The 26,863-nt window shown below is 39.5% G+C and overlaps 1 protein-coding gene across 1 annotated transcript in view; it reads left to right on the forward strand.

The window, feature by feature from the left end:
• Nucleotides 1-26,863, forward strand: part of LOC136432233 (E3 ubiquitin-protein ligase UBR2-like) — a 141,016-nt gene that overhangs the window by 64,451 nt on the left and 49,702 nt on the right. Inside the window, exons 11-31 of the mRNA XM_066423300.1 lie at nt 9,179-9,283; nt 9,982-10,018; nt 10,833-10,884; nt 11,611-11,709; nt 12,263-12,417; nt 13,044-13,143; nt 13,929-14,057; nt 15,226-15,316; nt 16,218-16,304; nt 16,646-16,710; nt 17,184-17,294; nt 18,491-18,556; nt 19,260-19,336; nt 19,493-19,540; nt 20,266-20,299; nt 20,940-21,003; nt 21,948-22,072; nt 23,047-23,099; nt 23,888-23,994; nt 24,538-24,582; nt 24,976-25,130. Of these exons, the coding sequence (XP_066279397.1) occupies nt 9,179-9,283; nt 9,982-10,018; nt 10,833-10,884; nt 11,611-11,709; nt 12,263-12,417; nt 13,044-13,143; nt 13,929-14,057; nt 15,226-15,316; nt 16,218-16,304; nt 16,646-16,710; nt 17,184-17,294; nt 18,491-18,556; nt 19,260-19,336; nt 19,493-19,540; nt 20,266-20,299; nt 20,940-21,003; nt 21,948-22,072; nt 23,047-23,099; nt 23,888-23,994; nt 24,538-24,582; nt 24,976-25,130 (1,805 nt within the window). The remainder of the gene's footprint in view (nt 1-9,178; nt 9,284-9,981; nt 10,019-10,832; nt 10,885-11,610; nt 11,710-12,262; nt 12,418-13,043; nt 13,144-13,928; nt 14,058-15,225; nt 15,317-16,217; nt 16,305-16,645; nt 16,711-17,183; nt 17,295-18,490; nt 18,557-19,259; nt 19,337-19,492; nt 19,541-20,265; nt 20,300-20,939; nt 21,004-21,947; nt 22,073-23,046; nt 23,100-23,887; nt 23,995-24,537; nt 24,583-24,975; nt 25,131-26,863) is intronic.

Raw genomic sequence — 26,863 nt, forward strand, 5'->3', positions numbered from 1 at the left:
TTACGGTACTGCAGTCGAACTTCCTGTTTTGATATCTCGTGTTCTGGACATGCTATGGTCCTGATTTTTGAGTGGTAGATAGCTCTTTGGACAGAGAGTAAGTGGTATAGGTTTTGGCCCCCTAGCGGCTTTTTTGGAACTGCAGGAGCAGGTTTTGCTTCAGACTTTGAAAGGGAATAACTCAAGAAGGGCACGATGGATGGTCATGACTTTCGGTAAGTAGATAGCTTGAGTGATGATGTACATGATTAGATACTTATTATGCAAATCAGTATCTAATTTGCATAATTAGTGAGGAAAGTTTGTACATGCGCCAAATTCCATGATAGGACTCTCAAACATGTGACATATGTAACTGAGGAGGAGAGAAATATTGATAGATATCAACTATGCAAATGAAGACCCCATTTGCATAATTAATGAGAAAATACTATAACTCAAGATGGGCTTGATGGATGGTAATGATTTTTGGTATGTAGATAGCTTACTTGATGCTTTGTATGATTGGATATAATTATGCAAATCAGATTCTAATTTGCATAACTAATGAGACAGTTTTAAAACCCCGCTGTGTTCAATGACATGACTATTCAAATATGTGACATTTGGAAGAGAGGAATGTTAATTGATAAAAATATGCAATTGTAGGCGTACTTTGTATAATTAATGAGAAACTACTATAATAACCTACAGGTAAATGATGGCAATTTCATACATCATTGAATCAAATTATGCTAATAAGGACCTCATTTGCATAATTGATGATAAATGTTAGCATAACCTTCTTTGATAAGCTCATACTTTGGACAACTTCTGTTATTTGGGTGAAGACGATCAACTGGTATGATTTATGATTGATGAGACACACTCCTAAATACGTCAGTCATAAAGGTTAAAATCATTTGGTGAAGGTATGAGGTCGTGGAACTCTAGTTTTTATTGAATACAGGGATAAAATACTTGTTGGTTGTAATACTATGTTTTAACTTTATCGCTTCAGTTGTGGCTGTGGCTTAAGTTTTAACTCTGTATTCTTTTTGTTTATTTGGTTTATTAAGATGCCCTTTAGCCCCTTAGGGGGCTAATCTTCCAGGGCTCATTTCACAATACAACACCAGATATACACATAAGTACATATTTACATCTAAGTACAGACTTAAAGTTTGAGGTCAGATCAGAGAACTAATTATAACTGAATAATTAAGTCAACAAATTATAAGAGAGTAGAGTCTAAAGACATAATACTTGCAAATTACTAAATTGCTACCTATTACAATTTGAAGTATTTCATTTACCATCAGGGTGAAAACCATTAAGTTACATAAAACCGATCAATCATTTTCTTGAACTGCCTCACATCTGATACAGTCTTAAATTCATTTAGTAATGCATTCCACAACTTTACACATCTATAGGTGAACATCTTCTTTCCACTGTTGTTCTTTGGTTTGGACAGAGAATACATGTAGTCGTACACTGATGGCCTAGCAGAGTAACTGTGAGATGCGTGAACTGGTACAAGTGATTTGTAGATCTCCTGTGGCTCACCCGTGTTAAGAATTTGAAGAATAACTTTAGAGTACTGACATTTATGCTATGTTGAAACTTTACCGTCAACGTCTACTGGTTGAAGGAAAATCATGTTACTGGAATCAAATTGTGGAACCTGACATTATTTTTGTTTGTACAATGCACCAAATTTTTATCACTTCCAGTATAACTATAAGTCTGTGGGGGAGACTCTTGCAGCATTTGTATCTTTCAGTATCAAACTTGCAATATTATAAATACATCTATAGGTCCAAGAGTTTTGTTGGAAAACCTGGTTTTGTGAAGTTGAAGTAAAAAATTTGACAAATGCTGCAACCCAAAGTAATAATTTGTGGCTGCTGAAATTTGACCTTCGATATTCTCTGTATCTATCCCTCACTTTCAAGGATTTTGTTTATATTCTTGTTTCTTCATAATTCCAAACTCTGTGCTATGTTGAAAATTTACCTTTACCTTATGGTGATGATGATGTCTTATGTTAATCAAATCAAAAGGTGGCAACGTTAACATATCTCTGATTTTTGGTTGAACTAAGTACCAAGTTTTTATCACGCCCAGTATAAGTCAGTGAGGAGTGGGTCAAGCAAGTTTTTAATAATAATAATAGTCTTTATTGCGTATTCCTGCCCATAAGGGCTAAATGCACAGATGACCACACGTGGTCTATAAGAAGCATAATACAAAACATGAATTGATAAGCTGCTACATTCTAACAGTGACAAACTAAACGATAGACAAACTGTCGACTATTCCTAAACTAATGTTGATCACCTAGTAGCTTCTTCTCTCTTTTTGAAACATTTGGAAACATGATATTATATGTTCGTTCTTACATGACATCAGGCATATAAAAGTGTCCTACTTTGACATTTTTATACATTTCTTGTCTAATCCTATTGTGTCTTAAACAGCGATTGGCGCTCATCTTCATAAAAGGTACACTCGAGTAAAAAGTGGATTTCATTTTCAACATATAAATGGTCACAGAATTCGCATGTTCTATTCTTCAGAGGGGTACGGTTATGCCTTCAGATTCTATGTGTAGGGAGTGGTCACTGATGCGAAGTCTACACATCGCTCTGCGATTTTCGAAGTTTGCAATGTTTGAATATGTTTCTCTTTCATAAATCTCTTTAAATGTTTTGTAAGTCCTTAATTTGTTGCCTTGATTTTATCTTCGACCTTTTACATGTAATTCTGAATTGAATTTTTGGATGTAAATATTGGTACAATACATGTGCAATGTAGTGCTACAGAAGATCTAGTGTCTCCAAGAGTACTTCTAATGGTATACTTGAGGCCCTCTTTTCTAAATTTTTTGTGGCAGCGCTAAATGTACATCCTGCTGTAAATATGACTCCTAGGTAACAAAATGATGGAACTATCTTTATCTCCTTATTACATAGTGTAAAACTAAGATATCTAAAGCCTGGGGGGCACTTAACGGCCTAAGGCCAATATGGAAATCCACATTACCAGACATCATGAAAAGGAACTTCTTCAGGGCTGTGGTAGAATCTGTGCTTTTGTATGGTTCTTCAGCGTGGACACTGACAAAGAAACTTGAGAACAAGCTTGACGGAACCTACACCCGCATGCTTCGAGCTGTGCTCAATAAATCCTGGAAACAACACCCCACTAAAGCGGAACTGTATGGAACATTACCATCCCTATCGTCAACCATACGAGAGAGAAGGGTACGGTTTGCAGGACACAGCTACAGAAACAAAGAAGAGCTAGTAAGCGATCTCCTACTCTGGGCGCCAACTCATGGGCATTCCTCTGTCGGGCGACCCCGAAGGACCTACATAGACCAACTTGCTGGGGATGTAGGAGCGAGGTCTGAACATCTAGACCAATTTATGGCGGACCGTGTTGCCTGGAGGGAAAGAGCAACCCTAGTCCGGGCAAGCTGCCCGATATGATGATGATGATGAAAACTAAGATTATTGAATAAAAGACCTCTTCTGTTGAATACTATAATTTGGGTTTTTGCCAGGTTGACGGTTAGCTTCCATTGTTGGCAATAACGGCCAAGAGTATTAATTTTGGATAGTAAAACAATAATGCATAAAACAGGCTATTTACTTTTGAAAAATGTAACTGGGGGGCGTCTAGATGTTCTGCATTGAGTTCATCTATGAGATCACTAATGTACAGGTTAGATAAGGTGGGGCTTAGAACTATTTTGGCGGACACCAATTTCAACAGGAAAACTTTCACTCAAGCCCGCCTTAGTTTTGACACTGGCTTCAGACTGGTTGTATAAGCCTTTGATTATATTAAAGAGTTTACCTGAAATGCCATTGAGAGAAGTTTGTACAACAGCCGCTTGTGCCAGATGGAGTCAAAGGCTTTTGATAAATCGACAAAACAAGCATGTAAGCGTTTTCCAGATTGTGTGTATTTAGATATAAGAGTTTTCAGTATGAAGATGTTATCAGATGTCCTATAGTTTTTTCGCAATCCTGTTTGGTTTGGTTTTATGAGTTCTTTTTCTTCAAGGAAGGTTGACAGTCTTTTGTTAAGTATTGAGGAGAACAGTTTTCCTAAACAGCTTGAAATGGCGATTCCCCGATAATTGTTGGGGTCACCTTTTCTCCCTGCTTTGAAGATGGAGACAATATAACTTTTGGACCATGTTGAGGGGTCAATAGGATTCTTTTTCCTGCTTTACGCATTTCATTGATGATCATGTCATCCCCGCTGACTTTTTTGTTTTTGAGGGCGTGTATTGCATCGTTGATTTCAGAGGCAGTAATCAGAGTAATTGGATTATCTAAAGCTACAAAACAGACTCTTGCAGCATTTGTTTCTTTCACCATCAAAATAGCAGTACTCAATTAGTTCTCATTAGTAGTGGATAAAAACAGTTAGCTTTGTGAAGTTGACTTGAGCTAAGAGGGAGAAATCCTTCATTAAATTTGGCAGCTTAAATTTGACTTTCTATATTGTTGGAACTGTACCTATATGTATGCTAGACTATCATGGTCAACGGTCTATGATAAATTCATGAAGGCAGCGGCTACATATTACGTTAGACTTGGCTGGCTGGCTTTACTATATGTCTAACTAGAGTTCCACAACCTCATGATCATACCTTCGCCAAATGATTTTAACCTTTATGACTGACGTATTAAGAGTGTTTCTCATCATTTATAAATCATACTAGTTGATTGTCATCTCCACTCAAATAACAGAGGTTGTCCAAAGTATGAGCTTAGCAAAGAAGGTAATGCTCACATTTATCATCAATTATGTAAATGAGGTCTTTATTAGCATAATTTGATTCAACGATGTTGACATTCACATAACTTCCAAATGCCACAAGTATGAAATTGCCGTCATTTACCAGTATTGTATAATAGTTGTGTCTCATTAATTATGCAAATTAGGTCTTCATTTGCATATTTTCTATCTATCAACATTCCTCTCTTTCTCAGTTACAAATGTCACATATTTTAAGTCATATCATGGATTACAGCTAGTTTTTAGAATCTCCTCATTAATCATGCAAATTAGAATCTGATTTGCATAATCGTTGTTTAATCACACAAAGCATCACGTAAGCTATATGCATACCAAAAATTAATTATGCAAATGAGGTCTTCATTTGCATAGTTGATATCTAATAATATTTCCCTCTTCCCCAGTTACATATGTCACATGTTTGAGAGTCATATCCTGGACTTGCAGATGTACAAACTTTCCTCATTTATTATGCAAATTAGATACTGATTTGCATGATAAGTATCTAATCATGTACATCATCACTCAAGCTATCTACTTACCAAAAATCATGGCCATTCATCATGCCCTTCTTGTCGTTATTCCCTTTCAAAGTCTGAAGCAAAACCTGCTCCTGCAGTTCCAAAAAAAGCTGCCAGGGGGCCCAAACCTATAGCACTCTCTGTCCAAAGAGCTATCTACCACTCAAAGATCAGTTCCATAGTATGTCCAGAACACGAGATATCCAAACAGGAAGTTCCGCTGCAGTACCGTGACAAGCTGCCAAGGTACCCAAAATCTAATCATTTCCAGGTCTCATAAAGATCTACCCACCTACCAAATATCAAGACAATCCATCCAGGCCTTCTCCAGTTATTCTGCTTCTTTACAAACACACATACAAACGCTACCCTCTGCATAACCTTCTCGGCGAAGGTAAATATAAATTCAAGCACTACGCTAAATGTAGAATGCACCAATATTACGTTGTACTATATTTGAGCGGTCCAACTATGAATTACGTATAACTAAAATGGCTGAATGTGTTGTACTCAAAACAGCATGCAACCCCCCCAGTTACGAATCTTTCTTTACTACTTTGCAGGCGCAGCTTTTAAAGATTAAACTTTGGAGGTGGAATGGGGTGACCAAATAGTAGTAACGAGTTACCTGATCTGTTTCAATTAGTGCAGACCCTCGCAGGGCTTGGAGAAACTGCAATACCTGTATCATGATGAAAATAGGATTGTGTATTGAACTAAAACACAATGAAGAGTGAAAGAAAGTCCATGGATGAATGAACAGTTGTAGCGACTGTTGTAAGGATCTTATTGCGTTTTGTTAGGTCAAACCTCTTACATAGGGAGTTCCTGGCCTTGGTTAGGATGTGTGACACGTTGATGAAATGTGGCAAATGAGGAAGGATGCCCCGACCCCAGGATTAGGCTGTAATGAAAATCTGCACCTTTTATGGCAGCATATGTAATAAACAAAACAATTTTTCTGGAGATGTTTTGCTTTCTGTTGTAAGCACACTTGCTCTGTAGGCCAATGAAAATATCCTCCAAATCTACAGAACGAAACGATATTTATAGCAACTGCAATTAGCCACTGTCTGGAAGAGGTCCTCTTGCCACACCAGAGTCTCCACAGTACACTGGAAGAAAAAGCATACATGTCCAACAATTGCTCATAATCTGATGCCAAAAGTTTCCTACCTAATCCTGTCAGTAAAAAATAAGCTTTCATCGTAAATACTGTGTTTACCAGTTGGGATCAATGAAACAGAATTTTTGATCAACCAAACCATATGCTTTCTGGGTCCAATTATTTTTTTAGACTGGTCTCTTTTAGAAAAAAAGAAAGTGATCTCCAACCAGTTTAGCTCACTGAAGAGCTATTCTTCAACTGGTCATGACAGAGAAGACAGATGCTATGTACAGTATTTACAGGTTCATTTTACCTGAGGGAAATTCCTTTTTATGTCTTTTCGGCAAGTACAATGAACAGTGGACCACAGCTTTACATCCCGTCCTAAGGACTTTGCCCTTTCCTGTAGCATGCATGTTGGGTGTACAACAACAGCCGGGATTTGAACTTCCAACATCTTGGTCTAGAGGCAGTCAGTCACTAACCACTGAGCTACACATGCAGAGTAATACAGATACTAGTAAGATGGATTTACAAATTGTACAGCCAGTGATGGATAGCAATCTGACACCATCCTCATTACAACTTTTAACAAGAGCTCATCAGCACTCTTTTTAATTGTGGTTTTGAGAAACTGAACCACTGAAGAGGCAGAGTTGACACCTCCAATCCAATTTCTCAAAGGCAATGTAATCAGGGCCCTGTAGGGACGTGACCTCTTCACAGGCCTGTTGTTAATTGGATTTGCATTGGTTCTCCAGCTTGCCTGAAGCTGAGTCATTCTGCAGTAATCAAACTTTGAAAAATTGTCCTGCTTTCTGAAATTTTGCTCATCCGGTTCAAATGGCAGAAGGTCTGTTGGCACATTCTCATGGTTACCATTGCCAACATTAATAGCCAAACTTTCCCATTCTCCTTCAGAGTTCAGTTATATCTTAACACTTCACAATGGATTTGTAGAAAATCGAGTAATACAATTTGGAGAGTGAGTCAGGGGCGATGCAAAGGTTCCAAGCCGTGCTAGAAGTCAGTCCATAATTAAGGACTTCTAGTAGAGTCTTTTTACACAATTACCCGGCAGCTACCATTCCAGCCGTAAAGGCGTCTACTGGGAGTGTCTGGACAGTGTGGCCTGGCAGTTGGTTCCACCTTTTATAGAGAGTTTAACCTTTAGCACACTGAAGTAGCTGTTTGGCACCCAATTCGGCACCCTATTGGGTATAGAGTTAGGCAGCAGGGAGAAGGTTAAAGAAGATCAAAACCACTTTTTGCATAACAAAATTGTTGCAATGAAAAGCTATGATAAGTATGAATATATAGTGCTGCATATCTAAACAACGGACCTCACATGGTCTTGTAAAAACGTTGGGAACCAAGTCCGGACTTGCAAAAAACTATCTTTTGCTAATATTCTCCTTTTTGTTGTAAACCATCTAAACCCTATATATTTAGTAGATTTTGTGCTACATAAAGACGAAAGCATTGCTGTTTTTGTTGTTGTGTGCTTTAGCTTTTGTGTTTACTACTGACTGTTAATAATTTTGGTATGTATATTTTTCAAATTACAATGAAAATTTATGCCAACTTGCAATTTTACATGTAAGGCCAAGGAAAAAAATGTTGTGTTTCCTGTTACGGTCCTGAAAAAATTAGGGTCGGTAGGTAGGGATTCACTTTTTTACTGTTGACATCAAATGCACTGACTGTTGGCCTCACACTCACAGTGCTTGGGCCAACCTCCTCACCACTGTGTTCAATTCGCATGTGGTTAAACATGCGCTGTCTGGAGGGGGTAAACAAAATCTAATAAAAGTACCCCCGGAATAAAATTACCTATTGGAAAAGTGACAGGTGAATTATTAAGAATATACATGTATAATAATCACTAAATACAATAATCTACGTCATTATCCAGTTGCTTTCTCACTGTCATCTCATATACAACATTTTAAAAACTTAGGTAAAAAAAATATTCATACAATAATGTAATGAATTTGAAATATAGAAGTATAGTGCACTATCAATAAAAACAATTACAAAAAAACTAAAAAACTTAAACTGGTCTTGCTATCATACTATATTCAGAGCAAACCTGTATTAACATAACTCGTGTGAGCTCGAGAGGGTGGTGGCGGACGATACACATCCCTGCCGGCAGTTCCTGGTGCAGTCCGAGGACACTCCATACCAACTTAGACGAACATCAACCTTCAAAATACCGCTCAGCCGAACAAAGAGACATGAACAATCCTTTATTCCTAGAACGCTCAAAATCATGCAATAATGATCAGCAAAATGCGGACACTAATGACCTTCAATACTGTATTCTTAATGTTTTGTCTTAATATGTATACGATGTTCTCTTAGATTGGTAGCAGATTTGAGATGATTCGTGTCATTTGTACCTTCGATCTGTGATACTGTGTAATTTTAACATTTAATCTTATTATGAAATGATGACGTGTTGTTGCTGTAATAATTGTGAATTGCAACGCAATTCAGGCTGTCTCAGCCTGCGATGTTGTAAACATTGAATAAAGTTTCAAAGTTTCAACACAACATTTTTTTTCCTAGGCCTAACCGAAAAAAAAAGGTATTTCTAGCACACACATGCCATGGGTTCAGGTCTGGACCTGAATCTGAACCTTTGGACTTGAATCCGGACCTAAACCTGAACATGAGTTTACGTATACAGCACTAGGTATGAATGATTTTGTTGTTAAATTATCATGTGTTAATTGTGCTGCAGATGGTCTGAGACATATCCTGTGCACCACGGCGCTGCAGCAGCCCCCTACAGGTGACCTCTGTGTGGTCGAGAGACTCATGTTGGCAGACACCGCTCTGTGGAAGAGTGAGTCTCACACGTTTTGACCTAATATTATATGTATTACCTCCTGAATACTAGTCTGGTATCTAAACCTACGTATTATAGCTGCCAAGTCTCTTCGTCCTCTTACTTAGTGACGTAATAGTCAAACAGTTCCCAGTCAACCGCAGCCAGACCTATTTGCATAAGAGGACAAAGAGACTCTGCAGCTATAATAGGTTTGGATACCAGGCTACCTGAATACTGTTCAAGACTCTCCTGGACTTGAGTATGAAATAGAGAATACAACACAAAACACAACTGTATAACCCCAAGGTACCAGCTCGCCAGTGGGCCGGATCGTCCAGTGTGCAAACCAACTAGTGGGAGGGTAGGGACTGAGGGTGATGTGGATTACACTGTGTTGTGTTCCTTTCCCACCCTTCAATGCAAAATGTGTCAGAAGTTGAGAAAACTTGGTAAATTTCAACAACATCCATCCCAACATCTGAATCCAGAATTCAAATTTTGTACAGCAGTGCACGCAAAACTTGTTTGAATTATTCTGTGGAAGCCCATGTGATACAAGACAGTACACGTAGAAGCCTGTGAAACACTGTGAAATACATACCGATCTGGAATACCCATATCGAACATTATCCCGGTGTAGATGATAAAGAAATCATGGCAGTTGTGTAGTCATTTGTTGCTGACCAAGAATGTCTTGTCACCTCTCCTCCCAGTTGCTCGAGTCCAATGTCACCAGATCATGATGGGCAGGTGAGCAGGACATGTGTTTGTTCTCAACCTCTTGAATAAGCTCGTTCACAGTTTGAACTGTTCATGTGCAGTGTGGTGAAAATGTGGTGTGGAAAATGCCTCAAAGTTGAAGGCCCCTAAGACAGAAAGAAACATGTCTAGATAAGAACTGTTTACAGGTTTGGGACCTTAACCTTTGACCTTGCACATGCTCCGTTCAAACTGTGAACCAGCTGTGCTTTATACAATGTGCATACACTCTATTTCTGTAAATTTGAGGCTCTGTATGTAATCTTTGTTCATTATGTTTTTATATGTTTTTAGATCTACTTTTCAGTAAAAAGGAAACTAAAAGGTTCAGTTGAAAAGCCTACTAGACTATGCTAGATGTACGTCAAAGTAAAGTTCTCATCCATCATCATCATTATCATCTTACCCGTATTGCACCAGTTTTTCTTAATCTGTGTCCCCCGTACATTGTAGACATGGGAAAATCATGCTGTAAGCTTTCCTGCTTGTGTGGCTTTTAAATATCATACCGGTAGCCAGAGAAAAATTGTGCTCTTTTTCACATTCGAAAAGTATGAGAACAGGCTATAACAGCACAGAATGCTAATGCCCCCCCCCCCCTTCCCAACTACTCAGACTCAGGCCCCCAGCATGATCTTCAAACTGCTTTTAGTTTCCTAAAATAAATGTAAGGTAGACATTAAGAATGTAGTAACTCAGAAACTGATAACCTGTTGTAATTACCAAAGTATGCTGAGCATGTTTAATTTTTAATAAGAGTGCCGCTTCTTGTTATATTTAGATGCCAATTTTCTCTCTCATGTAGTCTCCTTATGGATCAGGAGAGCAAGAAGCAATTTTCTGTCCTGTACACAAGGGTAAGCTGCCAGTCCAACCTTCTCCCTGCACCTAAGCCTGGAACCAATAAATATCTGGAAGCCAAAGGCTATTTCAGCAGGGAGAAGGTTAAATAGGAGATGATGCCTATTTGATAGTTTTGATGTTGGAAAAGAATTGAAATATGTTTTGTAATTCTAGTTGGTACATATGTTCGAAACAATAATTGTTAAGTATGATGATATTATCATGGTAATTTTTAGAAATATTATGTTAGGTAGTGTGTGTAGTGCAGTGGTTAGCGACCCTGCCTCTGGAACAAGAGGTTGGGAGTTTGAATCCCAGCATGCATGCTACTGGAAGGGGTTGCAGTCCTTAGGAACGGCACGTTAAGCTGTGGTCCACTGTTAATTGTACTTGTCAAAGAGAGCTAGGGGAATTTTCACAATCAACCTATAAATACTGTACATTTGTACATAGCGTCTGTCTTCTCTGTCATGACCAGCCGAAGATTAGCTCTCCAGTGAGCTTGACTTGCTTTTAGATCAGTGTTGCTTTTTTTCATATCATGAATGAATGAATGAATGAATGAATGAATGAATGAATGAACTTTGTTGTTGACAATCGTACATTTGTACATGGTACAATGTATGGCAGTAAATCAACAATACTACAAGCTTAGGCTAATCTTATCCTATGATTTTAACTACAAGATGTTAGGCAGAAGCAGATATGAGATTAAATTTTGATGCCCTTTCTTTTAACAGAACTACCCCCAGGTTCAGATGGACTTCATGGCGGATGACCATGACCATGGTGTGTCCATCATATCCCTGTCTGTCCAGATCTTCACTGTCCCCACTCTGGTAAGTGTCAGAGCTGTGACTGGAAAATGTTTACTTTCTTGGTAAACCTTCCTTAATCACTACGAGGGTTGTTTTGATAAGATCTCGGCATCACCCAGGCACAAACTCAAATGTCTGGGCATAGTTATGAAGTTTGAAGTCTTAAGTGAATGTCTTACAAAACTTTATTAAATGCGATCATTACTTTGGAGGCGCTCTTTTGAAAGTCTGTAAAGTAGGTGAGGGAGAAGGAAAAACCATGGACAATTGAGCTGTAACCTGAGGTGTGCGGGACAACTTCTCCTAGCGACCTGCTTTTTTCGGGTTAAGCGATGGAGGGATTCCTCGTCAAACATTTGGACAATGTCTTTTAAAATTTTATAGCATGAGGAACACAGCCTTGCATTACACAATTTCTCGCTGTCTGTAGCCTGATGTGTGGAAGGGCTGCTAGCAGCTTGATTTAGTCAGACAAGAAGAATGGAGCCACACTGGAGCCTGCTAGGGATTCCAAACCAAAAATTTTAGATTCTCAGTAGGCAAAAACCTAACCCCAAGACCACCTACATTTCAGGCGAGATACCTGATCATGGAGCATGACCTACTGGCCATAGTGATCCGTACGTTCCTGGAGCAGTGTGCCAGCTGTAGACACGGCAGGTACCTGTTGGACAGGGAGAAGCTACAGAAGAACTTCAGGAGACTTCAGTTCCCATTGCTGGACCTCAAGTAAGCCTGAAACAGATACACACCCATGCACACAGAAAACAAGAGCTATCTACCACACAAAAGTCATGACCAGAGCATCTCCAGAATACAAGAGATCAAAACCGGAAGTCCTGCTGCAGTACATGTACCTTAGGAAGCTGTTAGGAGGCCCTTTATCGACCTTTGTTTTCCCGAAAAATCAGTATTACTTGGTGTAATTTCTGCTATGAGAGAAAGACATTAGGCTTTGCTAACGACAAAATTGTTCCTACATCATTTAAAGTTGTTTTTTTTCTCAAGAGTTAAATGTATTATAATGGAATTGGAACATTTAAAAAGATTCATTTAGTTGTCAGTTGTAGATCAAGAATGATTGTGGTTTGATCCCATTTGCAAAACTATGTATTGATTGTGAACTTAGAAAGGATATGAATATATGATTCCAGACATGTCATGTTTTGTAAAAGTAGGAATAAAGTACCTCTGAAAAATGAAATTTCACAAATACATATTCATCACTGTTTTTAACTTGTAGCAGTAGTCGAAAGAAGAACAAAACCACTTGTCATATAACAAAATCAATGAAAAGTTATTAGGGGTATGAATAATTGTGTTAACTGTATATTACATGTGTCTGTGTGTTGTAGGTATGTGCTGTCCATGGTGCCAGACCAGTGGAATGACCAGTTGAAGAGGAAGTTCATGAATGGTTTCAAGATAATGGCCGAACTGCTGACCTCCATGCAGGTTTAGTTTAGCAGCATTTGTTTCTTTACAGAAAGTTACAATACATTCTAGTCTGAGCAGTGTTTCAAAAGATCACAAGTCCAGCTACTGTTCATTAGTACCTCCTACCAATATATTACCAAACAGCATGCACTCTACAAAATCTTATTTGCTGACTTATGGGTAGATAACAAAGTCAGTTTAGGCCATTGGTAACCATGGTAAGATAGTCCGAACCAAGGCCTCATAAGATTAAAGTACTTTCCCACATTGCACTCTTGAAAATTCTGTTCCACCAGAAAGTCACAAGGGTCTAGTTAATCCAAAGCATTAGGCACTATAATGCTATTCCCATTTTAGGCCATGTGTTGTGCAATGCAACTGTGACATTAACTCAAGGTTTCACTAAGGCCATGTTGATCTGATTATATGGATGACAAATTATGAACCCCAAAACTGATGCGAGCCTGAATAAAAAAAAGTTTGATTACAAAAATATTTTTTTAATAATTATGAAATCTAAGTGGTCAGGAAGGTTGAACAAATAACTTAACGTACAGAATATGATGTACCGAATAGATTCTTTTATTTTTGTTATTTCATATATTTTTTTACTTTGGAATTCTATGACATTTGTATCTGTTTTCCGACTTTTATTTGGCAATTTACTGCATACATTTGCTCATTTTGCAGCTGATTTTATGATTTACAGTATAACATTTTGTTTGGAAGAAAATTGACACGTGCTGATGTCATCCAATGATTGAATCAACATTGAGAAACTTAGAGATGTTTTCACTGGCCAGGGCATGGACTCTGTGACCCGGCAGGTGGGCCAGCACATTGAGATGGAGCCTGAGTGGGAGTCGGCCTTCAACCTGCAGATCAAGCTGGCCCCTGCTGTAGCCATGATGGCAGGCTGGTGTGCCACGGATGTAAGCTGGGATACACTTATTATAACACTCTCCCTCTGTTACGCTCATTGTCTTTGTGAAACAGAAGGGATTGTTTTTTGGGTGTGTCTGTTTGTTTGTTTGTTTGTTTGTGTGTGTGTGTGTTTCTACACTTGTGCCCACATGCTAGGCATGTCGAGGGCACTGACAGGAAGCTTGGTCAAAGGTCCCAGAAATGTCCCGGAGTAGGTTATCAAAGTTTATTTCACTTCCTGTCATTATCAGGATGTGCATGTGCATGTGTGTGTGTGTTGCCTTATAGGAGCAACAGGCATGCATGTAGGAAAGGGGAAGGGTTAGTTCTTAAGTACCAGAGACAGGGAAGGTTTGTCAATACCAGGGAAAGGGATCGTTTTTCAGTACCAGGGACAGGGATTGTTTTTCAGTCCCAGGGACAGTGATGGATCTTTAGAACTAGGGGCAGGGATGGTTCTTAAGTACCAGGAATGATTCTCCAGTACCAGAGACAGGGATGGTTCTTCAGTACCAGGGATGATTCTTCAGTACCAGGGATGGTTCTTCAGTATTAGGGACAGGGATGGTTCTTCAGTACCAGGTACAGGTATAGTTCTTCAGTACCAGGGACAGGTATGGTTCTTCAGTACCAGGGACAGTGCTGGTTCTCCAGTACCAGGGATGGTTCTTCAGTATTAGGGACAGGGGTGGTTCCTCAGAACCAGGGACAGGTATAGTTCTTCAGCACCAGGGACAGGTATGGTTCTTCAGTACCAGGGACAGTGCTGGTTCTCCAGTACCAGGGATGGTTCTTCAGTACCAGGGATGGTTCTTCAGTACAAGGGATAGTTCTCCAGTACAAGGGATAGTTCTTCAATACCAGGCGCAGAGAAAGTTCTTCAGTACCAGGGACAAGGATGTCCTTTCAGTTCTAGAGTAGGGATGATTATTCAGTACCAGGGACAGGGACAATTCTTTTCTTCAGTACCAGGAGCAGAGATAGTTATTTAGTACCAGTGACGGGTGGCTTTTCAGTGCCAGAGACTGAGAGAGTGCCTTATGTTATGGACAGGGATGGTTCTCCAGTCCTAAAGAGAGGGAAGATATCCTAATGTAAAGGAAGCCATTCATTTCTTAATCACTTCTCAGTTCCAGTGTAGCTATACTTTCTCACCTGTCTTATTGTTCCTTTCAGAAAATGGTTCTGATAGATGCTTTCAGGATTGCTGTGAAAGCCCTGCTGGAAATTAGTCAATTAGACACAGTCAAGAAGTGCAAGAGAAGAGGTGAGCTTGTGAAGAACACATACATGTGTACTAACGATAATTATAAGATGTACTGGTATACTGTAAATCTTCAAATGTTCGCAGGGGTATTATTTCCGCAGTTGGAAAATTCATGACAACGCTTTTTTAATGTATTACAACTGAACTACAGAGTTGTTTCAACCATGAACTGAAAACTCTGCGAAAGCCTACTTTCCTTTCCTACCACAAAAATTAAGTCCCTTTGAAAATAGACGGATGTGCAATGTACAGTAGGTACTTTGTAGAATCTGAAACAGATTTCCCTGTACATATAAGAAAGCTTTCATCAAATTAGATTAGACAAAATTCATGTTTATTTGTGTTGTTTGCAAGTTTTACAAGCTGGCCCATTCCTGCATGTTAAGATACCTTTTGGATGTTTCTCGACTTCAATTGTGACCTAAATTTTGTCAGAGAACTTAATCTACTCTTAGGTTAATGTTAATCTAGATATTACATAACATGACATTACATAACAGTAACACAGTTCTGTATCTGTCTGAATCCGTATAGCCAGTATAATCACCCTTTGGTGTAACACACCAGCTCTGCATACACTCTGCACGGGAACAGTTACACTGAACAACCTGTCACGCCTAACTTTGCAATCTAACTGCAAGCGTTGTTCAAGGCTATCTAGTGAGGATGCCCTACAGTACTTGGTGGCAACGAGTTCCACTCTACAATAGGAAAGTTTGAACACGTCAATTCTGGATTGATTACTCTGATATTTGAAGGCATGAATATTTCTAGTGCTGGTATTAGATACTTAGTATTAGTAGTTGATACTTAATTTGATTAGTTTTTTAGTCATTATAAGTAGTTCAATTGTTTTGAAGTACTTGTACCAGTCGCTAAACCCATGTGTGATTCTCCACAGTTTGTGATCAGGAGGCCATAGTTGTGGACTACACAGTGTCCAGGGAGCCTGTCAGTATCCATCTCCCCATCTGCAGACTGCTGGCAGGTACGCTTCTAAATTTCAGGGATGACATCCTCTGCAGACTCTTAATCTAATGCAAGAGCACACAGAAAAACAAGATGAAAAGTGGGCAAAAAAAAAGAAACCTAATTTTTTTAAATAGAGACCATAGATGTTATAACATAAATTGAAGCAACAAAACATGGTATCACAGCCAAGAAGTATTTTCTTCTTGTATCTAAGAAGGCAGGCTACCTCACTAGTGTCACTTTCCCTTCAGTAGCAAAATCAATTCCCTGCAAAAATAAATCAATTTACAGTAATGTGTGGTTTGTAGTGCTAGCCATGAGATGGCCCCAATCTCAACTGCATTTTTGTTCCCTCAGGGTTGTACCTCCAGCTGGGGAAATATGGCCTCACCTTCAACTCTCCAGAACTCTACGGACCCCTGGTAACCATTCCACAAAAATCATTTAATAAGACTTCATTCAATGCACACATGGATCTTATAAATTCTTTACTATTGGTGATATATGTGTGTGTGTATGTGTGATGTGTGCCTTGTTGTGTGTATTTGTGTTTGTGTGTGTATGCACTTTGAACATTTTATTTTATTTTATTTTAACTTTGAGACGACAGTGATAAGAGACAGAGAATGAACTTTCAGTCAGTTTTGCTTTATTTCCTTAACAAATCATTATGATGTTGAAAATACCAATACCGGTACCTCGATGTTTTTCAGTTTCACATTGTTAAACAGTTTTTGTTGGATCACTTCAGCTGGAATCTATAAAAGAAAAGAAAAAAAAGAAGACAGGATCCCTACGTACCAACCATAACTTTTCATATCCCTAATCGGAAACAAAACATTAATTTTCCTAGGCCCTAGTATTTCTCGTAATATCCTGTACTTTCTGTTGTCAGCAACCCCCCATTGCTATGGATCTACTGGAGCAGCCCCTGAAGACCCTAGTCATGATAGCACAGGTGCATGCTGAGATGTGGAAGAGGAACGGGTACTCACTGTTTCACCAGGTAAGGAAAAGACATCCTGTTGCTTTACTGGTAGCAAAAGCAATATTGTAATACAAGTAAACAGAGCAGATGTGTAAAGGTTCATAAATGATAACAGCTTTTTTCACGGTGATGATAAGTTCACTGTACAGAGGTTACCATGAAAACAGTGACCATAAAGTTACAGTGAAAGAAACAAGAATTACTGTATGTCCTGATGATCCTTTAGTACCAGGGACAGGGATGGTTCTTCAGTCCTAGGGACAGGGATGGTTCTTCAGTGCCAAGGACAGGGATGGTTCTTCAGGGACAGGGATGGTTCTTCAGTGCCAAGGACAGGGATGGTTCTTCAGTGCCAAGGACAGGGATGGTTCTTCAGTGCCAAGGACAGGGATGGTTCTTCAGTGCCAAGGACAGGGATGGTTCTTCAGTGCCAAGGACAGGGATGGTTCTTCAGTCCTAGGGACAGGGATGGTTCTTCAGTACCAAGGACAGGGATGGTTCTTCAGTGCAAAGGACAGGGATGGTTCTTCAGTGCCAAGGACAGAGATGGTTCTTCAGTGCCAAGAACAGGGATGGTTCTTCAGTGCCAAGGATAGGGATGGTTCTTCAGTGCTAGGGACAGGGATGGTTCTTCAGTGCCAAGGGCAGGGATGGTTCTTCAGTACTAGGGACAGGGATGGTTCTTCAGTACCAGGGACACTGATGGTTCTTCAGTACTAGGGAAAGAGGTAGTTATTCAGTACTTAGGGACAGGGATAGTTATTCAGTATTAAGGATAGGGATGGTTCTTCAGTACTAGCGACAGGGATAGTTCTTCAGTACTAGGGACAGGGATGGTTCTTCAGTACCAGGGACACTGATGGTTCTTCAAATAAGGACAGGGATGGTTCTTCAGTACTAGGGACATGAATAGTTTTTCAGTACCAGGGACATGGATAGTTCTTCAGTACCAGGGACATGGATAGTTCTCCAGTTCTAAGGACAGGGATAGTTCTTTGATACTAAGGGAAGGTATGGTTCTTGAGTACAGAAGGAAGATGGAATGGCAGAAAACAAGAATGGTCAGTAGTTTAACATCAAAACAGCCTTATATATTTTCTTCATATCAATATTGATGTCATACATATTACCCCTACACCTTAAATAAGTATTCATTAAGATAAGATACAATTATAGCTTTGTCAGGTACTTGACACTTTTAATTTTTTTCCCAGGTGTACTACTACCACAATGTCAGATGTCGGTCAGAGATGCAGGATAAGGATATCATCATGCTGCAGGCAAGTTCTTATTTCTGTCCTAGGTATAGGCCAGACAGTTCCAAGGCTGCAGTACCATCATGGATCACTAGTTGGTACTTCAGTACCACCAAGTTGCTTAATACTAAAGAAATTCTGCCAGACTCTTACAAAGAAGTCACTGACTCAGACCAACATCAACACTAATGCTGTGAATAATTAGAAAATATGAAAGCGTAGCTTAAATAGTTCTTAATGACACCTACTTTCAATTTCCCTCCGACACTAATATGCAAACCTGTCCACAGTTGGCAGCAAGTTTTTATTTCTCAAAATGTAGTTGAGGTATTTTGTACTGCAGAACATCTGTAACTAAGTAATGTTTTAGAGTATGTATTATTGGCTCTTATAGCACATTTAGTATTAATTTTTTTCTGTCAAAACAGGACATGTACAATATAGACTGATCCCATGGCCACATCCCACCTCGGTTAAAATATATCTTTGAATAAATGCAAGAAAAAAAGCTAAAAAAAGCAAACATTTCACAGACTGCAGTCACTCTCTCATTTGTCCAATTGGTTGAACTGGTTTTGACGGACACTAAAACTCTAAGTAGAAATCTTGTGAGTAATGTAAAGAAATAAACTGCTCTCCAACTTGCTCTCCCAATTGCTGTGAACAAGTGAAATGTTGTCAGATGAACTTTCATGCTAATGTTCAAATCTGTTGTCCTTGTCTGCAGGTTGCCTGTGCACAGATGGATCCCAACCAGTTCCTCATAGCACTCCTCAACAAGTTTGAGCTGATGAACTGGATTGAGTATGTGAATTTTTCTGTGTCATCTTCGTGTGCAATTTTGTCGAAGTATTGTCTTGTTTGTCATTAGTGCTGCATCTTGAATGGTATTTTTTTCTACAAAAAGTAAAATATGATGATTGCTGATATCCCTGTGTCTTCTGTCTCTGTCCCGTCTAGGGGAGACTTTGATGACTTTATTCGGTTATTCTTTTATGGTCGAAGGAGGTAACGTTAAGCCCCTGACCTCTCAACTTCATCTGATTGGTTCATTTCTGCCTCTTCTTTGTTTTCCTCTCATAAGGGCTAGGAAAAAAAATATTTTGTTTCCGGTTATCCGTCCGAGCCAAGCAAAAAAAAACTGTCGGCCCTACCTTTTTTTGGGTCGACCATGGGCAAGGCCCGCAAGGGACATATAATTTTCGATCTGAGTCTGTGATATAATTCAAAACGGACTTCCTGTCTGTATTTCACACTCTGTTAAGGGTTTAAAAAATTGAACAATAAGCCCATTCGTAGATTCAAGTACTCAAGTGAAGGCCCCTGAGATGTAAACAAAACCTGTCTGGGCATTATTATGCAAATCAAGACAATGGCCATCACTTTTGACACTGCACATGCGTACTCGAATCTACGAATTTGCTTATTTATATCTGTATATCTACGATATCATGCTAAGAATACCAGTGTCCCGATGCATTTGATTTTTACATTCTAAACCTGTATTTGTTAGATGATCTTAGCAGAAATAAGACAAAAAAAAGGGAATCCCTACCTACCGACTTTCAGAACTGTAATCGGAAACACAGCATTTTTTTCCTAGGCCTAAGTGTTGTCTGTTGTTGTTGTGCATATTGTTACTAAAAGTTTGTGTTTTCTTTCTGTGGAAATTCTTTTCATATCAAAACTGTACAGCTGTCTTCAAGGAATTTTCTTCTTTTCATTTCTTACAGGGACGTGACTGAGAAAGGCAGTTCTGCTACAGATGTGAGTGCAGAACGTACTAGGTTGTGTCATGCTGACGTTGCTTAGTACATGATGCTGTAGATCTTGAAATATTTTTGAAAAAAGATTTTTGAAAATGTCTTGAAAGGGAACACCTCCTTTCCCCCCTACTTCGAATCTAAGTCCCTGTGAAAAGATAAATTTGTAGTATGAAGGAGGTAATGGCTAATGGAGGTCTGGCTACAAGACAACTACTGACACCAAATCTTAACAGATGTAAAGGAATTACTGTATGATACATACCCGATGCACGATGGAAACTATTTTTGGCTGTAAAAATACTTAGTCCAGTAATCATGAATGAAGTTGTAAACTTTTTACAATATATAAGGTAGAAGATAGTACAGTCAAAACTGCCCATTTGGAAGACCACTCAGAGGACTTAAAGATACTAGTAATAATAATATTACTGACCAGTAAAATCTGGCCTATGTGGACAGGTGGTCACTATCAACAGGATTTTTAATGCTTTTGTCAATGGGAAACATTATCGAAAGGACCACCAGTAAGTGGTCACATGGGCCAGGTGGTCCTTATGTAGAGGTGGCCTCTTGTACAGGTTTGAATGAATGTCAGAAACTCACCATTTTTAGTAAGCTGACTTTCTTCCTTTCCCTTATAGGATCTTCTGAGGTTTACCAATAGTTTGGTGGAAGAGTTTCTCAACTTCCTGATCATAATCATTGGTAAGTGCAAGGAGGTTATAACCTCCTTGGTAAGTGCATGTAAAACTATGTTGTCAGACTGTTTTAGGCCATGCTAATATATTTCCTTGGTTCTCTGTCATTTCAATGTAAAAATTTATCAAGCAGTCAAGATAGAAACAGAAATCTGGGAAGAAAGCTAGCACCTTGCTAAATATATATCAATGCGCTCAGGCTCTATTTTCATGTTGACGTTCCTAGCTAGATGTTGTACCCTTGGGAAAGGCACTTGAAACGACTTTTCCCACTCACTGACTTTTCCCTATCACTGGCTGATACGAGACAGAGGTTCGCCAGGCCTCCATCCGGGTGATTTGTGGTGAATCACTAACTCCAGACAGAAGGATTTGGACCATCGCACACCGGGGCATGCCCCTACTCTTTTTCAAAAGGCGTGGTGGGTTCTTTTACGTGCACAGGGTGTGACTCTCCCCAAACTCAGGACCTATCCGAGGGACGTCCCTAACCCTAGATGAGCTAGGTACTCATTTACACCTGAGTGAAGTGAGGAAAGTCGTGTTAAGTGCCTTTCCCAACAACCCACTGCTAAGGCCTCAAAAAGCCTATGGGACTACCTTTACCTTCTTTTTACTGTACATGTACATGTATCTAGCTTAGGTGTGTTGTATGTAACCATGTCCAAGTGAGAGGTATGTGCCAGGTACTGTAAATGCATTAAAGTTCGTGTGGTTTTTATTTCGCGCTAAGGCAAAAATGGGGTGTTCGCGGTGGTTTTAAATTTGCGGCAGCGCTATATTCACAGACTGCTACAGTATTGGACAAAAATGTTTGCAGTGCTTTTAAGTTCGTAGAAACAGACGCCACGAAAACCGCGAACATAAAACCACCGCGAACATTTGCAGTATTGTACAGGTGTACATGTTTAGGGAATCTGACTCAGGTGTGTTGTATGTATCCATGTCCAGGTGAGAGGTATGTGCCAGGTATTGGACAGGTGAGTTCAGAGGACATGGTGAAGAGGGAGGTGATCCACCAGTTGTGTATCAGCCCCATGGCACATAGTGATCTCTCCAAGGCCCTGCCTGAGAATGTAAGTATAACATCTACTACCAGTAACATAATTCCACCAGGGTACATGTACATGATTCCGCCACCCTGAAAAGTTACGTCCAACCAGATCTTCAACCCAATGTCCCCCTGTATAATGCACTCTTTTATATCCGTGGTGCATACCTGGGGATGCGGCTGTAGAGATCTCTCAAACACACTGTTTTTCAAAGTAGCAGATTTATGTAATTCGGCAGATCAATGTTGATGGTGGTTCTTCAACTCACTAACCATCACATGCAGTTAACAACAAAACCCCTTGTAACTTTTCATTGAATTTGATACGTGAAAAGTGATTTTGATCCACACCAACTGGTGCAAATTACACTGGTGTTTGTGTAAAATTTCATGGTTTAAAGTTCATAGTCCAAATTCCACTGTACTACATTTTATTCTTGAAAAAAAAAAACACCACAAGCATCACATTTACTAAATGTTGTTGTTAACTGTATGTTCACAGCTAGTAATAATAGTTGTGCTTAGCTACCATTTATTGATTCCTACGTTATGCTTGAATGATAATACCTTCACTTTATTTGTAGTATCCATTCTGTCGTGATATTCATACATAGGACTACATTTAATTTCGAAAAATTATTCTTTGCCAGTAATTGTATAAGAGGAACTGTTGACTCAGTTCTTGTACAGATTTTGCTTAGGTGCCAATTGTGACAGTGCCCGTTGGGGATGTACATGTAGTCCTGGTGTTCGCACGATTAGCTCATGGTGTCTATTTGTTACCAGGCCCGTTGATTTTAAGTCTGAGTTGAAATAATTCAGGGCCCTGTCCGTGGCCAAAAACTAGCCCGGCAGCCGCAGGGTGTCCCACGGGGTCACATAGGGGTCACGCCTGAAAGTGAAAAAAACAGCCCGACAACTACCGGGCAATTGGGACCTAAGCGTAAGTCAGTTTTCTAGGTGTAAGGTTTTTGTCCATGATTTACCTGTGACTTTCAGCATAAGCATGAGACTGGCATGGAGGCAGTCATTGCCGATGTGTCCACTTTCAAGTAAGTCAATGTGTTACTTTGGGGAACTGTTTTTCAGAATAATTATGAAACTGGTTTGGAAGATGTGGTGCACACGGTCGCCTCATTCAAGTAAGTAACAAAAAGTTTCTCTCAAATTTCAATGTTTGTGTTTTCTAATTTGGTGAGCGTAAAACTACTGAAACAGTGTTTGATTCATCATGGTCCAGTATGATTTAGCCCAGTGGAAATTTGTGCAAGAATGTTTTTCCCATTTTATTTTGATGTTTACTACAACTTTTACACAACCAGTTGAGGTTGTTTCTGTTGCAAATACATGTATCATTTCATGCCAATATTCAATAAGCCGATGACAGTACATGTAGACCAATCCTGACTGCCCATCACAATTAGCAGTGCAACCAATTAGAGAATGGCAATTTTCTGTTCGACCAATGAGAGAGTGGCTGCGTGTCCGCCAAATGTTTCCATTTGTTTGTTTTGTTTTGCAATTGGAGGTTGGGGCTGTGGACACAATGTTCAGTACATTTGTTTTACATGTATACAATGTTTTTCCTAATACTATGTAATAGGAAAATCGCTTAAAAACAATGGAGTAACTATTGTGTTAGATCTAGAAATCTTTGATAGCAGAGGTACCTAAATTAACACATTAATGATATCATCAATTGTTTGATTTCTTAAATATTTTTAGGTTGCAGAGTTAGAATAATCTACAACGTTTGGAAGAAAAAGACATCCTTTCAATCTGTACCATGATGAGGTACCTCATGAATGATGTGGGATGCGCTATCCTTCTATTTCTGTAGGAAACCGGGTGTGACTGGTATGGGCCGGTATGAACTGAAACCAGAATTCTACAAGGACTACAACCCATTCTTCTACCACTACACCAGGGCTGACCAGTCCAAGGCAAGTATTCTGCAGTTAACAACAGCATTAGTTATAACTTTTCAATTATTTTCATTTTGTTATGTGACAGTGATGTTCTTCTTTAAACTCCTGGTGGTAGTTAGAACCATTGGTATGTATATGAGTATTTGTGAAATGACATGGTTCAGAGGTATTTCATTCATGTTTAGAAAAACAGCTACATGTAAGTCCCAAATCATCTTCATCCCTTTCTTGTTTAAGTTCACAGTCATAGTTTTGCAAATGAAAGCAAACCAAATTATTGTTCTTGATTTACAACTAAATTTTAAAAATAAACGGATTTAGAATAATTGTATGAATAATTTTGTCTTTGACTGTATATTCTAAGATAGAACCAAAACTACTTTTAGTCAATCTATAATCATTGCATTTTCAAACTTCACTGATGCTTGTTACCCAGCCAGTATTTGAAATGATCAGTGTATGATACAATGTGTAAAGAGTACAAAGTATAAGTACAGGGGCAATCTGACAGTACAAAGAGGGTGGCAAAGTGACTCTGTTTCTGGTTTCTCCCAACAGTCAGAAGAAGCTCAGTTGAAGAGGAAAAAGCAAGAAGGAGAAAGTACTGGTAGGATCTGCCACTTCCTGTCACTCCCCTTACTCTGGGACTTTTTTAGACCTTCACTTCCTGTCAGTCTTAATTGAAACTGCCCATTTGCTGTTACTCTGTGGTAAGACGTGCCTGACATATGGAAATAACTGCGATGTTCAAACGGCCGGTCCTGTTCGGAATAACTGCTAAAATAAGTACTATGGAATCCTGCCACACAATACGTATACAGACAGACAAACAGGAACAACGGTTGATTCATAACTACTATAGAAACCCAACACTGCCCACACATACAGACACACGAAAACAATACCTCCATACACGGAGGTGAAGATGTGTCTGTTGTAAGATCATTACCATAGCACTTCTAATATATTGTGAATGAGTGGTTATGTACTGTTCCTCCAGCCTGCCCTCCCCCAGAGATGCCTGCCCTGAGTAAGGAGTTCAGCGGTCTGGTGAATGTGTTGGAGTGTGACGTGTTCGTCCACACTATTCGGACAGTCTTCAGAAGGGTCAACTCATCCAGGTCCAGGTCATGGACGGAAGCCATGGTGCACAGGGTGGGTGGACTTTGTAGTTTGGCCTCTTCTAAGCCCCTGTCACACAAAACCAACCATGACCCCCGGGCCTCCTACTTCATGGTTGGGAGTAACTCTAAATGCATTTAAGTTTGTGGTGATTTGATTTAGCAGTAGGGAGATAATTGAGTGTTTGGGGTGGATTTTAGTTTGCAGTTGAAACAAGGTTGTAGGCAAGCAAAAGACAGATTGAGTATTTTCTTGGTGGTTTAAAGAGGTCGCTGCAAAAAACGTGAACATCAAACCACCGCAAACTCGAATGTATTCACAGTAGTCTTGAGCAAGGTCATTTGTGGTTGGGAGTTGGTCAGCTAGGTTGCCTGTGCCAGTCAACTGTTAATTTTGTGGAAAGTCATGTTCTGCTTAGATGCGTTTAGAGGACTGAACTTAAGCTACAAATGTAGGATAGGATGTATTTCAGGCTACTCCCAACCCAGCACCGACCTTGGTTGGGAGTGGTCGGGAGCACAGTCGTGGGAAGAACCTGAACGTGTGACCGTGGCTTTAATGAAACAAGTTAATGTAAACTTAAGAATTAATCAATGGATATAGAAGTTATAGACACTAACACACAGGAGATAGAATTGAAATTTTGGAATTGATGCCGGGCATTATGATTGACATGACCAACGGCAGTTGTGTATGAATTTTGCTCTGTTACTAGTATATTGTTAAGATGACATTAGACCATGGGCGATAGGCTACTGTTGCTTTGTTTGAACACCAAATTGCGCACTTTGTCCGCTGAAGGCAGATTTCCGATGATCATTATACTTTTCTCTAAGTCATGCTCGTGCATGTAGTCTCGCGACGAATAGCATCAGTTGTACTTCCGTGTTCTGGTCACAAGAGCAGTTAGTTCGAACACGTTTGAACGTTCGCGAACAAACTGTTCGAAACTGTAGAACCGTCAAGGAGCTTACTTCCCTAACTTCCAAAAAATTACAGGGTAGGAAACACTGTCTGTTACCACTTGGGGGTGACAGCGCTGGGAGAAATAAGTTAGAACCATAGTTCCATTGGCCAGCCCTCCCTCTCAAGACGGAACTCTATATATGGCCCTTCTCTCTCTTTTAATGATTCAAAAATACTCAAGATTGATTAAATCACACCGCGATCACATTTGGAAGTGTCCTTATCGTCGTATTTGAATGGCTGTCATAGTAATTTTTGCTGCGAGGCGAACTTGATACACAAAGCTTGCCCTCACTCATTGTTTTGTGCAGCAGCGACATTAGCGGTATTGCTGGTATCTGTATCTGGTATCGGTATCTGTATCTGTATAGCCGGTACAACCGCCATTAGGCGTAACACACCAGCTTTGCAGGCAGCAGCTGGTTATATTACACCGAACGGTCTGTTACACCTAGTCTTTGCATGTTTGACTGCAACAGTTCTTTAAAGTTACTTAGTGAAGATGCTCCTACAGTACTTGATGACAACGAGTTCCATTCTACTATGGTTCTCGGAAAGTACGAATTTTTTAACACATAAATCCTTGGCTGATAACTCTGGTACTTAAAAGCATGACTATTGCTAGTCCTGTTCGGAGCTGGCATTAGATACTTATCAGTCCACAAGTTTGTTAGTCATTTTGTAAATCATGCAAAGTCTGGACGTTGTTCTGCTGTATTCAAGTGACATCCATTGCAGATCTGTTTTCATTTTAGTGACACTAGCACCCCTGTGATAGTTGTTTGTGCAGAATCTGGCAG

Source organism: Branchiostoma lanceolatum, chromosome 4 (assembly GCF_035083965.1).
Source record: "Branchiostoma lanceolatum isolate klBraLanc5 chromosome 4, klBraLanc5.hap2, whole genome shotgun sequence".
Taxonomy (NCBI): domain Eukaryota; kingdom Metazoa; phylum Chordata; class Leptocardii; order Amphioxiformes; family Branchiostomatidae; genus Branchiostoma; species Branchiostoma lanceolatum.